The sequence below is a fragment of the Aspergillus campestris genome (genome assembly GCF_002847485.1).
Source record: "Aspergillus campestris IBT 28561 chromosome Unknown P168scaffold_2, whole genome shotgun sequence".
Classification (NCBI taxonomy): Eukaryota; Fungi; Ascomycota; class Eurotiomycetes; order Eurotiales; family Aspergillaceae; genus Aspergillus; species Aspergillus campestris.
In genome coordinates, this window is record NW_020194337.1 from 1,950,879 (window position 1) to 1,964,300 (window position 13,422).

The following is a 13,422-nucleotide window of genomic DNA, read 5'->3' on the forward strand; positions in this document are numbered from 1 at the left end:
GTGACAGATTTAGGAAATACTAAGCTTTTGTGTTAGATAATACACTCTTCATTTTTCATCCTTCATTTTTATTCACTTTACCTTTAGCTACTCACCAGTTAGGGTTTATACCTACAGTATATTTGGATTTTAGCTCTTGGTAAATTAGTATAACATAATTCTTTTTACAACAATCTTATTAATCAATTGGATTGAAACTACTGGGTTACCTGATCTGCAGGCATACGCTCTACAATATCGACCATAATTCTCCGCTTGTTTTGGATATATATTGTTTAGCCATGAGTCCACTGGCTAACACTATAAGAATAAACCCCCAACCACACTGACTGGCAAGACACAACACCTGGAATACCCTGCGCATCGAAGAGACCAACAACAGGTGATTAACACCGCATTCAATCAGCCACCCAAGTTCTTAGCCCGCCGCACCTCATGCTGACACTTCTTGATCCAGATAAACCAGATCCTCTTGCATTGCCCAGAACAACAATCATCATTCTTCCCACAAATCGAACCAAAAGGACCACAAGGCACATCCTCTTCCGTGTGGCATCGAAAATCCTTGCAAGTCTGACCTGCAACGCAGTCGGTGGTGTTGGCACAGCCGAGGGTGCATTTCTGATCACAGATATAGCCGTAGTCGCATTGCGAATTCCAGTCACATCTTTTGTAAGATGTAGGCTCGTCGTCATCGACGCTGGCAAGGGCAGAGAGACTGGCGTTGGTTGCCATTTCTCGGGGGATGGAGGATGCGAGGGTTGGTCGGGTCGCCCAGAAGATGGCGATCATTCCGATCGAGATGATATCGAGGAGGCGAGGCATGGCGCTGGTTTGCACCTACCGGCGTCAGAATACGCAAGTCTGATGCGTCCAACATGGTACCATACCTGGTGGTGTAGAGTGAAGGGGATGTTCACTGTCCACTGGCCAAAGTGGAAGTTTGACAAGCCCGACTCAGAGAGTACACCGAAGAATACAGAGACGCAATGGAGATAGAATATCTGGGAGTAGTAAATATGGGTTGAGTGAGACAAGAAAACGAGCCCCCAAGTACCAGAAACAGGCACAAGGACGTTGTTGACATGCTATGAGGAAGGTGCTGTCCTACACAGCTCTTCTAATATGGTAGGGCAAGCCAAATTCAACCTAGGAAGGACCATATCATTGAAAGAAGGGGTCCGAATCCTCTTGCTTTCCATATTATATCTAGCATTCGTCCAAAGAAAGCTACCAGTAGTCCAGCCAGAGGAACATAGTGTGGATAGGCTCGATGTATATAAAGTAGAGTGTTAGACAGAAACAGACCCGCCCGTTGTTTCCCCGCATGTTCCCAAAGAACAACGCGCTACGATATAGAACGGCTGCAATGACATAAATCCCATGGCAATGGATTTTACAAGCTGATAACTAGACGCAAGACGTATAATAAATTGTATTAACAACAAAGAATGACAAGGTACGGCAAGAAATGACGAAGGAGTAAATGTGGCGCCAGACAAAAGCCCGCCGTGCCTTGGTGGGGTCTTTAATCTCACAAACCAATCCCATAACATTCGTGTACAAGTAACATCAACCTTTGGTTATGATCCCTGATAATTAGCCAGCCCAATTTCGATCGTCACCTCCATTCCAGAATTCCACCAACACCGAGGCGCCGATCATGTGAGGGTTGGAGGGGCGCATCTTGGGCTACTCCACTGTAACACCACGGCCACTATTTATCCATCCATCTTGCTCCCTATTTCCGTTTCCAGTCACTCTTTCCGCTCGGCCACGTCGCATCGCAACACCTCTCAAGCAACCCTCATTGTGTCGCCACGGTGCAGTATTTCGTCCCTTGATCGAAGATGGCCCCCTTCCGAAACTTCCTCGCAAAGAGGTCCGCGCCGCCAAGTAGCGGGGAATCGGATATCTACAATGACGGTCGATTATCCACGGGGGCCCCGCCTACGAGTACGAGCCCCCTGAGCATCAGGAAAAGTTGCGAGAACCAGCCTCCAGAGTACAAGTTGAGTGGTACGATACGTCCCACTCTGCGACGGTAGGGTTGCCTCGGCCTAATGTCATTTTCTTGGTGAAATCTAGTGGTCGACGACAATGGCGCCTATCTTCCGGTATAGACGCCCTCTCCCCTGTCGACTACCTCTCCACACCCCCTCCGCTGGCGACTGCACTTAGAGAGATTGCTAAACAAGACCTCTTTCGCAGCCGTCGCCGCCGGAGAAACAGAGTATCTGGCGCCGACCAGGGTCGTCAAATAACTCGAACCACCGGAGCCTCGTCAATGAAAACGAGCCATTTTCGATATCCCGCGAGTCATTCGACTCGTACCGTCGCTCCTTCGTAAGCACCCCCTTGACAACACTCGACGTACCAGAACGCAAGCAAACAAACCAGTAACCAACCCCTCCACACCAACTAACGCATTCTACTCCGTACTTTAGGACATCTCAGCCCGCTCCCCAGTGTGCCACTCCGACGCACTCCCCTCCCGAACCTCCCTCGACTCGCGATTCTCACGCATGTCATCACCCTCCCTACAACACGGCTCAACCAAGAAGCCCCAGACAATGGAGGAAGAGCAGTTCGAGGAAGTAGAACTCGGCGCCGACGACCCCAAGCCCAAGAAGAGGGGCATATTCTCGCGCTTTGGCGATTTTAACAGCGACAGCCAGTCCTCCAAGTCCTCGACGTTCTACTTCCCAGGTAGGAAGCGCGAACAGAGCGGCGCTGGTGCTGAGATGGGCGCCATTCAATCACCAGTGTCCGGAGAAGGGTCATAGGCGCTTGAGACGCGGGACATGGTCGACTCCGGGGAATATATATGGAGTAACGATACTAATTGCTGGCGTTTTAGGAGGGTCAATTGATAAGGAGGCGGCGACCGCCTGGATGTTTGATAGCTGCGCTATTTCTAGTCCTTGGATCGGCATGGGTAATGGGTATGCGTTATTGTATTTTCTAAATATTCCACTGAACATAGTATTATACTTTTTCCAGTTGTATCAATAGATTTTTCTTCTTTATCTATTTACCTCCTTGTTGTGAATGAAGTAGACAGGGCGATCGCATCCTATGCGAAACCCAGCGCTCTTATCAACAAGGTGCAAACCAAACAAACACGACCCGACCGCCCGCGGCCGAAAAAAAAAAAAAAAAGAAAGCCGCCGAAGATCATTATTGCTGAGCAGAAACTTAACAAAGGCAGCGCAATCTCACTCTCCCGCTAGACCTTTTCAATTTATAATCTTTTTATTTCATCACCCGTCAAAGAGAAGGGAGAAACATATTAAGGAAATTTTCAAGGAAAAAAGCAAGACTCACCATGGTTGGAGTCAAGCGTCCCGTCGACGCCGGCGACGAGCGCAATGGAAAGCGGAGCAAGACGAAGACGCCTGTTGGTGTCCCCGCGAAGAAGTCGAAGAGTACTTCCATGAAGAAGTCGGCGCCTGCTTCCAAGTCGGTGTCGAAGAAGAGCGACAAGTCCAAGTCTGAGAAGAAGAGCACGAAAACTAAGAAGCCGGCGAAGAAGGAGGAGTCGGACGACGACGATGATGATTTCGACGTGGATGATATTTCGGACTCGGATCTCGAGGGCGGTATGAATGTTGACGAGGATGAGGATGTTGATATGGATAGCGCTGGTGATGATGATGAGAAGGACGAGAGCGACAGCAGCGAGTCTGGTGATAAGGCGGCGGCTAAGTCTTCGTCGGACGAGAAGAGTATGTTGATGGACCACTCCCTTGCGAAGTTGAGTTGAACTGTACTGATTGATTGCTGTCTCTAGACAAGAACGCATCCCGCGAGTCGCACGCCAAGCAGAAGGCCCTCCAACTAGAACGCAAAAACGCGAAGCCCAACGCCGACGTGATCCAGCGCTCGAAGAAGCTGTGGGAGCGCTTGCGCCGCAAGTCGCACGTTCCCCTGGAGGAGCGGAAGAAGCTCATTGCCGAGCTTTTCGGCATCCTTACCGGACGAGTCAAAGATTTCGTGTTCAAGCACGACTCCGTCCGTGTCGTCCAGACGGGCCTGAAGTACGCCAACCTCGAGCAGCGGAAGCTGATCGCCACCGAGTTGAAGGGCAGCTACAAAGAGTTGGCGCAGAGCCGATATGCCAAGTTCTTGATTGGCAAGATTCTTGTGCACGGGGACGCCGAGATTCGCGATATGATCATCCCAGAGTTTTACGGCCACGCCAAGCGATTGATCCGGCACCCGGAGGGATCGTGGATTCTCGACGATATCTACCGCACGGTTGCCACGAAGGAGCAGCAGGCCAACCTCCTCCGGGAGTGGTATGGCCCGGAGTTCTCGATCTTCAGAGATACTGCGAGTGATGTGTCGGCGGATCTCAGCAAGATCCTCGAGAAGAACCCGGAGAAGCGGACGCCGATCATGCATTTCCTCCACGAGCTCATCAACCAGCTGGTGCAGAAGAAGATGACCGGATTTACGATGCTACACGATGCCATGCTGCAGTACTCCCTCAACACTAAGCCCGGAAGCAACGAGGCCACGGAGTTCATCGAGCTGCTCAAGGGCGACGAAGAAGGCGACCTGGTCAAGAACTTGGCGTTCACCAAGTCCGGCAGCCGCGTAATGTGCCGGAGTCTGGCATACGCCAATGCCAAGGACCGCAAACTGCTGACTCGATTCTACCGCGACACGATCAAGCTGATGGCTGGCGATCTCCACGGACACATGGTCATCCTGGCGGCCTACGAAGTGATCGACGACACGAAGCTGACCGCGAAGATGGTCTTCACCGAGCTCCTGAACCAAGGCAGCGACGCAGAGACCCGCAACGAGGAGCTCATGTTCCAGGTGAACGACCTGACCGCGCGCATCCCCATCCTGTTCCCCTTCGCCGGCGACCGCGCCAAGTGGCTCATGCCCGAAGGCGACTACGAGATGCTGAAGGAGATCCGCGAGATCCGCAAGGAGACCTCCAAGAAGGAGCCGGAGGTGCGCCGACAGGAGCTCGTCAAGGCGGCGTCTGCGACGGTGCTGGAGCTTATCGCGGCGCGCGCCGAGAGCCTCCTGGAGACGAGCTTCGGCTGCCAGTTCCTGGCGGAGGTCCTCTTCGAGGCCGACGGAGACAAGACGGCCGCGCTGACGGCCGTGGCCGAAGCGGCCAAGACCCAGTCGGACACCAAAGACGCGGCCTTCGTGGGGCGACTGCTGAAGTCGCTCGTGCAGGGCGGCCGATTCAACAGCGCCGAGAAGAAGGTGGAGAAGGTGCAGCCGGCGCTCAACTTCCACGAGCTGCTGTACGATCAGATCAAGGACGAGATCATGACATGGGCGACCGGGTCCAACGTGTTTGTGATTGTTGCCCTTGCCGAGTCTGACGACTTCGAGAAGAAGAGCGAGCTGCTGAAGACGCTGAAGAAGGGACGCAAGGCGCTGGAGAAGGCGTCTGCTGAGACTGGGAAGGGGCCCGCAGGTAAGGGCGCGAAGCTGCTGCTGGAGAAGATCTAATCCTTTTCCTCTTCTTTCTTGTTTTCTGTGGTATAGTCTGGTGTAGACTACTAGAAAGATGTCTATAATACTGGGTCCACGAGAAGAGCTTCTCGCTCTCGCAGTGTTTGGTTTATATTTGATCCGTGTTTGGGGGTGTTATAACAATCTGTACAGGGTCTGCTATAGTTTTAGACCAGTGAGCCAAAAGCATTAAATTTCCATACTGTCTTGTTCATTAGTCTTTTTTATTAGAGTATATTGATACATTCCATGAACGAAAAGTCTGATAGACACCCCTCAAACCAGGCACCCACAGCGGAACCAGAGCCGACTGACCCATGGAACGAATCAGGGGTTATTGAGCATCAACAACCGCTTTATACTAAATGGTCAAACTATCTATGAATCATTTGGAACCGATGTGGGAAAGGCCCATTAATCGAGATAAAATTACCTGGACGATGATCTCCCCATCGGGCATCGGGGCACACTACACCAGTTGGCGGCATTAGTTGGGGGACCTCGGTTGGGTTTCATACAGACGGCATTCACCCTCGAGATATAAACAAAGTTTGCTCTCCTTCTCTTTCCTTTGGATTTGATATAACTATATTGTGCTTCTCTTTGTTCCCCCTCTGGAATTATCACCGTTCCTGAATGATCCCACCAATCTAACCCAAGGAATACAACGGTCGACGATCTCTGGTGACGACTGTCCGATCCCTACCCATTTGGGCCCGACTCCGTAATTGGAGTTGGTTTAGTCGGGTTTTTGGAACTCAGGGACAACACTCAACACTCCAGGGAGAAGCGAGAGAAGGAGAAAGTGAGAAGGAGAAAGAGTAAGAGAGAGATTGACTCCGTACATATCTAGTCTGGGCTTCCAGTCACCCTATTTTGATCCTTTTTTAGGGTTTATCTTATTTTTATCTCTATTCTTATTTTCTACCCACCGTTCGTGCTTCACGGATGTCTCTCCACTGTCTGTGATCGCGACAAGCTTAATTCAGAGTCATTCTTTTCTTTCCTACTCTGTTGAATTAATTGGATGCTGGATTGGCCCTCTCCTTCATCGCCACTCCTTTGATCTCTTTGGTGTTTATTTTTCTTCGCCCCCGCCTTGCTGGTCCTTTCAGTGATATCTCTCATTCGCTCGATTTTTCTTGTCCTATCTTGTCACGTTGTCTGGTCTTTTGCCTCCCTGACTTCCTCTTCTTCTTCTTTCTTTTTTGCCTTCTTACCTGTCTTACTCTCTCTGAAGTGTCACCTTCAAACTACTTAATCTTTGGTTGATACGCCCCCAATTTCTCGATGGTGTGGGCGCAGACCTCATTTGCAGCCGCATCACTTTAATAACCTAATTTCTACCCCTTGAATATCTAATTTGCCAGTCCTACCGTGCAAGCGCAGGATCTTCTCCCTCCTTTCTCCCGACAACGGATGGCCCTGGGTGGAAGGATATCTTCTTCCCAGTTGGTTGTGAATTGACCTTTGACACACTTCCTCGCTCCGTCATTACTGGCAACGCGCCAAATCTAGACCACCATGTTGCACAGTCGCGCGCATACCCGCACGCCGTCGGCCGACGAGGGTCGACATCGCCAACAACTCCCGATAATAATCCCGCCGTCCCCAACCTTATCGAACCCGGACATGATCCTCCCCTTTGACCAAACCGAGCGCGAGTCGCAGACCCCCTCTCCGCCCTTCAACCTTCCCTCCCTGTCCCACCTCCAGGCCTTCTACGAGAACCGAGCCGCCCCAATCGACTACGGCGCAGACGCTGGCAGTGCCGCTTCAGCCGCAGCCGGCCCCTACACAGTCACCAGGGCGCAGACAAAGGGGTTCCCGCGTCATACGTGGGTGCATGAGGGCCACGACCCTACCAATCGCCGCTTGTCGGCCATCGGCGAGGAGGACTCCTCGTCTCCCACGCGGGTCGGGGGTTTCGGCGGAAACGTGCAAGGCGGGTCGCAAGGGCGCTGGCTTGCGGTCTCGCCTCTGTCGCGGCCTGGTGCGGAGGAGAGCGAGAACAAGGATGCCGGCTCGTGGAGTAGCTCGTCTAGCTCGACGGTCAGCGCTGCTAGTGAGACCTCTTCCCATGAGGGGAGCCGGTCTCGCCAGAACGGACAGGCGGCTCCGCAGGAAAATCGGAGCCTGGAACATCGCCAGATCCATGAGGCTGTCCGTGCCATCAAAGAGGGGGCTAAGGGAGGAGGCGTGTCGGATCCAAAGGCCGTCTCTACCACGCAAGAAGGCGGCGGGGCCGACGAGCTGTCGTCGGTGATATTGAGCAGTGAAGCCGAGAGGATCCTCGAAAACGCGAAGAAAAGACTTACGGTGGGTTCACATTCCAAGTCCCGAGACACAGATCGCTGACGCGTTTGATAGCTTATGGAGGGTAACCTCACCCGGGCTCGTACATCGGTGCGAGTGTCCCCCTCGCCCTCGCCCAGTCCATCCGGAAGCGGCCCGTCTATGGGCCTAGGTCAGCCGGTTGGTGGGCTATACCGGTCGATATCTCGCACAGACCGCCGGTCGTCGACGATGCGGCCGCGCGCAACGTACTCCTCGTCGCAGGACCAGCCGAGCAACCGACATTCCCGCGTGTACAGCGAAACGTATGTGCCGTCCGCGGCACATCCCAGCATTTCTACCGCGGAGCCGGACCCGTCCCGGTCCATGAGCGCCATGGGCTCGAGCAGGTCGTCGGATTATAACCACGACGACCGATCCTTCCATTACGCACCCACTCGATCCTACCTCACCCACCGGGCATCGGTGTCGTCCATCCGACCCCCGATTATATCCCGCTCCTCGGATGAGCACTCGTCCACCGGTACAGGGCAGGACCTCGGCGTTGATCAGGATGGGCAGCAGATCTCCAGCCTGGAAGACTTCAACTCGATCTACCCGTCGCAGGATCCTCCTTCGCGCTCTCAATCGCAGCTCCAGGTGCGCGACCTCCAAGACCAGATGAAGGGCCTGCACATCAAGATCTCCAGTCTGAAGGTGAAAGCGCAGGGGGATAATCTCCGCCGACGTAGTCTGCAGCTCCTGCGCACTCCGAGTCCTCTCACCGCCGCCAACCACGCCAACCAATGGCAGTCCAATGACGTGGAGTACAAAAGCGGCTCTGGTGAGGCCCAGCCCGATGCGGAGTACATGCACATGGCGGCGGGCGTGTCAGGGGATCGTAGCAGCGACGAGCTGGACGTGGCCGCTCGAAAACACGAGACAGACAGTCGTCGCAAGACAAAGGAACCATCTCCGCCACGCGCGGCGACCCATCCCGAACCGCCAGCGTACGAGCCGGCAGACAACGACGACGCGCAGTCCGTCATCGAGAGCCTCTACGAAGACGCCGAAGACTACAATTCGGACGGCTTATCAGACACCGAGATCGACCGGGACGAGTTGAACGAGATCCTGAACGAGCCGTTGGACGACGACCTGGCCGACCCCCTGGAGGCGTTCCCTGCAGTGCCTCAACATCCCGACTTCCTGTCCCACGAAGACCGCGAGGACGCCTTTGACTACGAGCACTTTATTCTGCACAGTGCGTTGGGCAATTACACGCAGGCGCGCCGGCGGCAGCAGAGCAATGCGTCTTACTCGTCTGTGGAGACCACGCGGCCGCTCCAAGGCCGCCGTTCCATGGGCCACTCGCGCGCAAACAGTGCCACATCCCTGTCGACCGTCGCCACCTTCGCGACAGCCACCGAGGGAGCCGACGCAGACTTCGAGGGCGTGCTCTACTGGGACCGGAGATTCAACGATGGTAAGCCTGACCCTCATCCTCATGGTATAATACAATAACTAACACCAACAGAAATGCGCAACCACGACCGATTCTCCGACTCCGACCCAGAAGACCCCAACCTCGACGACCAAGGCACCCCCCGCGCAGTCCGCAAGCGCCCCAGCCACCCAAGCTCCAAAAGCAGCAGCACAAAGCTAGACGACAAAATCCCAGAAGAACCACCCCAGCGATCCGACTCCGCCACAACAGGCTCCGCAACGCCCACCTCGCTCGTCTCGTCGCTCGTGTCCACCGTGCGCGCTGCATCCAGCCAGCACCCGAACTCTCCCACCGCGGGCATCACCAACGACGACGAGCGGCTCCTGGAGCAGCTATTCCAGAGCCTCGGCGATGTCTGTATGGAATTGCAGGCGCTGACGGGTGCGGGTGCGGAGCAGTCCGATCCGAGACATGTGAGGCAGCTGCGGCAGCGGTTGAAGAATGCGAGGCGGGTTCTTGACGGGGAGTTGGATACGTAGGGAATATATCCATGGGTGGGTGGGTGTACTACTTGCTTTTTGGCGTTGCAGGGAGTGATGCTAGTGGTGGTGGCTTTGATGATACCCTGATTTGATGTTATTTATGTTTTGTATATATTGAATAATCGTTATAGTCATTATAGTCTATCGACCGTGATAATCCCTTCGATATAATACCTATTTTCCTAGTAGTAGTCCAGTGAGTAAATAAATGTAAATAAAAGCCCCACAAACCGCCCGAGCACGTGTAGACACGCGGGACGCGACCAGCCCACCAATCACCATCTTTGATGCTGAACATCCCCTAAGCATAACTACACTCATCTGTCATGCAGATGGGATTAGATACACTCGGATATATCTAGTGAACTACGAAGTTCTACTTATCTATCGAATACCATCTCACGAATTGAACGTCAACAAGGCTTTACAATACGCGCTGCAGAGTGGTTTACATTCATCCATCAACCGTCTATCCATCCACCCCGCCATAGAAAAAATAAAATTAAAGGAAGGAAAAAAAAAAACAATATATCAACATTCAATCGCATCCCATCTACTCGGACATCAATATCAAATCAACAACCCTATCAACACGCAACACAAAGCAACAAATCAAACTAATAAAACAGAGAAGAAAAGAAATAGAGACAGGAAGGGATCGGAAAAATGAGCACCTCCCGCCGCCTCCTCATCTTCCAAGAAGCCCGCAATCCCCACAACGCCGCAGAGACCGTCTTCCTCCCCGTCAACAAGCTGGGACTGCCTATCTGCGGACGTGGACCGGAGCTGCCGTCTCTTTTGGAGCTGCCGTTGAAGACGTTGAAGGCGTTTACGGAGATTTTTAATCAGCCGAAGTATAAGGGGTGGTATGTTCTCTCTTTTTTCTTTCTTCGTGGGCTGTTTTTGGATCGTCATCTGGGTTATCATCTTTTGGATCATCGTCTTTGGAAGGGAGAGATATGGATATGCTCGAGATATAATAATATATGCTAACTAAACCAGGGCCATCGTCGCAGCAGGCTCATACCACGATAGCTCCGAAGAAGGCAAATTCTACGCCGTCGTGCTGGAGCAGACGCGGGATGTCTTGGGTGTGATGCAGGAGCAGGCTGGGCCTTAGCTGGAGGCTGAGGACCGAAGACTGATTGCTGTAATGATTATGATGTGGATGCACTGTTCTTCTTCTTTTCCTTTTGATGTGTGTTTTCTTTGTACATGTTGTTTTTAGGTTGCTACTTACTGGTCTGGTCATGATGATATCATGCTGTTGATACTGTTACTGTATCTTGGGTGGAATTGTTGTTCTTTAATCATGCTGTTGATATCATAGGTATGTTGTTATGTTACTTGTGGGTAGATATAGGTTCTTGTCTGGCACCTGAGAGATATCCATAGATATACTATCTCTCACTTATTCAATATTCAGTACTACGTGCAAACATCCATCACTGAGTACTATCGCTACTATCATCACTGGTTCCTATCATCAAACCTTACCATAACTGTCATCACAACATATCATGAATCCCGCATTATGACGTCCAAAGCCACGTGCCTACCCAAATCCACGAGTATAAAGTCTTGCTCTTGCAATTCTCCTTGAACTCTTTCTCTTCCCCATACTCATCCTTCTTATCTCGAGACTCACAGTGCATCATCTTCAAATAAGCAAATACCAATCTCACATCTCTCAAGCAACATGCCTTTCATGTCGACCTCGTCCTCGATCATGTCAACCACATCCACGATGACCACTGTATGTTATTTTCTCCCCCCCCCCTTCTACAAAGATAAACTAACAAAGCATCACAGCAAAACCTCCTCCTGATAATCTCCCACAAAGATGGCATCTTCATCCCAGAGAATCTACCCGGCTTGCCCATCTCCTCCACATCCGCCATCATCAACAACGGCATGACGGGCCTCATCTCGGTGGACTTTCTTATCGCGCTTACTGATATCTTGAGAGATGAGGCATTTGATGGATAGTAAGTTTTGTCTATTCTCTTTATCATTGTTTGTTTTAGAAATTCAATGGAAATAGTTCTTTTCAAACTGCCTGGATCGACCCCGAGGGATATTACCATGTTATCCTCACTAGAGATGATACCCCGGAGGAGCGACCTACCACTCCATTTACCAGCTTTTCCTCCTCCTCTACGGCATCATCTTCATCCTCCTCTACTACCCCCTCTATCATAATCAACAGCGACGACACCAATCACACCGAACAGCCCACCGAATGGTACACGGGCGAAGAGTCCCACTTTCAGAACTTCGAAGAAGAAGAAGAAGAAGAAGAAGAAGAAGAAGAAGAAGAAGAAGAAGAAGAAGAAGAAGAAGAAGAAGAACAAGTCAATGGGCTATCCAGCACCCTCGTATGGGACCCCACCACCAACCACACCACCGGCACGAATCCCTCCGCTCGGTGGTACACTTACGCGTTGGACGGGACTGCCCTGGATGCCGATACCGAATCGGACCTGGACTTTGACTCTGCCAGTGAAGGGTCGATGGGCTCCCTCCCAGCTCTAGTTTCCCCAATTCTAGAGTCTGCTAGCGAAGGGTCAATAGACTCCCTCCCAGCCCTAGTCCCCGCGCTTTCAGATTTTGCTAGTGAAGGGTCAATAGACTCCCGCCCAGTTCTAATCCCCAGCCATCTCCACGGATGGGAGGTTGTCAACTATGATGAGGACAAGCTCCTGGCAAGACTGGAGCAGTTATCAGTTAGCCTTAGGCCCCCTCTCGTTGATAAAGGGAGGTTAGTACCGTTAGCCGACTTGTTTCGTTGATTGCTTGCTTGTTTGCAGGCTGCTTGCTTGAGGTGTGTGTCGAATAGTGGTGGATGGATCACGGATTGGGGGGTTGTGTTGTGGCTGGTGGTGGTTTTTTTACATACATAGGCTGTGCTCTATGGAGTGGATGCTTGCTTGTTTTCAGGCTGCTTGTTCGACCGTTCCAGACGAACGGATCAGGGAAGGACTTAGCCTGAATTCAGAAAGAGGAAGGTTTGGTTGGATGGATAGATGGATTGATTGGGTTGGCTGGTTGGGTAGATGGATGATTTATGGTTGAAATATGATATTGTGAGGTGTGGTGTTGTCGTGAGGTTATCTACCTGTCTATCTACCTTACTCTACTCACTATACTACACAGTGGATAGGATAAGATGGATAGGAAAGTCCTGCCATGTGAGTGTAGGACTGATATAGGGCTGGGTATTAGGTTGTGTGTGCGTGCGTGGGGCTGGTGTCAGATAGGTATCAATGTTGGCGTTCTAGATACTGTTAGATGGGTACTGGGATAATTCATACTATTCGGCTTAGAGTGTACTCTTTTTTATGATGTTGTTACTGGTTGTTGGTTTTCCTCTAAGGTATCGGTCTATCTATTGTGGCAAAGAATACTACTCGGCTACAAAAGATATCTAGACACTTCTGAGCTCTGTGGGTATTCTTTTATGTATTATCTTATATTATAACGCAAGATATCTACCTGCATGTCTTTTAAATATACTTATACTGTAGTATCTAGGTAGTCAGAGTCGTATCATCTACGGTCTAGGAAGTCCACTACGCTTGTACTTCTTCCTTCCCAGATATAACCAAAGCCATGCCTACTACATTATACATACTACACTACTTTAATTTCAGCAACAGCACAAGTAAA

General features: G+C 51.6%; 6 protein-coding genes across 6 annotated transcripts; 5 read left to right on the top strand and 1 right to left on the bottom strand.

The window, feature by feature from the left end:
• Positions 1-402: 402 nt before the first annotated feature.
• Positions 403-1,002, bottom strand: P168DRAFT_302472 (uncharacterized protein; the record flags this gene model as incomplete). The annotated part of the gene is made up of 2 exons (XM_024838660.1): positions 891-1,002; positions 403-840 (listed from the first exon to the last, which is right to left on the bottom strand). The coding sequence occupies exon 2, from the start codon at positions 823-825 to the stop codon at positions 403-405; it is 423 nt and encodes a 140-aa protein (XP_024696166.1). The 5' UTR covers positions 826-840; positions 891-1,002.
• A 604-nt stretch (positions 1,003-1,606) lies between these two features.
• Positions 1,607-2,982, top strand: P168DRAFT_288035 (uncharacterized protein). The gene is made up of 4 exons (XM_024836701.1): positions 1,607-2,019; positions 2,089-2,117; positions 2,212-2,346; positions 2,448-2,982. The coding sequence occupies exons 1-4, from the start codon at positions 1,851-1,853 to the stop codon at positions 2,784-2,786; spliced, it is 672 nt and encodes a 223-aa protein (XP_024696167.1). The 5' UTR covers positions 1,607-1,850; the 3' UTR covers positions 2,787-2,982.
• Positions 2,983-3,211: 229 nt separating this feature from the next.
• P168DRAFT_264574 (uncharacterized protein) lies at positions 3,212-5,677 on the top strand. The gene is made up of 2 exons (XM_024834866.1): positions 3,212-3,728; positions 3,794-5,677. The coding sequence occupies exons 1-2, from the start codon at positions 3,329-3,331 to the stop codon at positions 5,485-5,487; spliced, it is 2,094 nt and encodes a 697-aa protein (XP_024696168.1). The 5' UTR covers positions 3,212-3,328; the 3' UTR covers positions 5,488-5,677.
• A 1,337-nt stretch (positions 5,678-7,014) lies between these two features.
• P168DRAFT_316067 (uncharacterized protein) lies at positions 7,015-9,750 on the top strand (the record flags this gene model as incomplete). Its single annotated transcript, XM_024839958.1, has 3 exons — positions 7,015-7,809; positions 7,861-9,250; positions 9,302-9,750. The coding sequence occupies 3 exons, from the start codon at positions 7,015-7,017 to the stop codon at positions 9,748-9,750; spliced, it is 2,634 nt and encodes an 877-aa protein (XP_024696169.1).
• A 548-nt stretch (positions 9,751-10,298) lies between these two features.
• On the top strand, positions 10,299-11,064 carry P168DRAFT_302476 (uncharacterized protein). The gene is made up of 2 exons (XM_024838661.1): positions 10,299-10,619; positions 10,756-11,064. Exons 1-2 carry the CDS (start codon positions 10,420-10,422, stop codon positions 10,871-10,873), a joined length of 318 nt encoding a protein of 105 aa, XP_024696170.1. The 5' UTR covers positions 10,299-10,419; the 3' UTR covers positions 10,874-11,064.
• A 388-nt stretch (positions 11,065-11,452) lies between these two features.
• Positions 11,453-12,545, top strand: P168DRAFT_316069 (uncharacterized protein; the record flags this gene model as incomplete). The annotated part of the gene is made up of 3 exons (XM_024839959.1): positions 11,453-11,509; positions 11,566-11,741; positions 11,798-12,545. The coding sequence occupies 3 exons, from the start codon at positions 11,453-11,455 to the stop codon at positions 12,543-12,545; spliced, it is 981 nt and encodes a 326-aa protein (XP_024696171.1).
• Between the last annotated feature and the right edge of the window lie 877 nt (positions 12,546-13,422).

Excerpts from the sequence above, each read along its gene's own strand:
- P168DRAFT_288035 (XM_024836701.1), top strand. The coding sequence starts at position 1,851 with ATGGCCCCCTTCCGAAACTTCCTCGCAAAGAGGTCCGCGCCGCCAAGT. Across the intron at positions 2,020-2,088 it reads TCCAGAGTACAAGTTGAGTG|TGGTCGACGACAATGGCGCC; the intron begins GTACGATACGTC and ends GGTGAAATCTAG. Across the intron at positions 2,347-2,447 it reads ACTCGTACCGTCGCTCCTTC|GACATCTCAGCCCGCTCCCC; the intron begins GTAAGCACCCCC and ends TCCGTACTTTAG.
- P168DRAFT_264574 (XM_024834866.1), top strand. The coding sequence starts at position 3,329 with ATGGTTGGAGTCAAGCGTCCCGTCGACGCCGGCGACGAGCGCAATGGA. Across the intron at positions 3,729-3,793 it reads GTCTTCGTCGGACGAGAAGA|ACAAGAACGCATCCCGCGAG; the intron begins GTATGTTGATGG and ends TGCTGTCTCTAG.
- P168DRAFT_302476 (XM_024838661.1), top strand. The coding sequence starts at position 10,420 with ATGAGCACCTCCCGCCGCCTCCTCATCTTCCAAGAAGCCCGCAATCCC. Across the intron at positions 10,620-10,755 it reads CAGCCGAAGTATAAGGGGTG|GGCCATCGTCGCAGCAGGCT; the intron begins GTATGTTCTCTC and ends TAACTAAACCAG.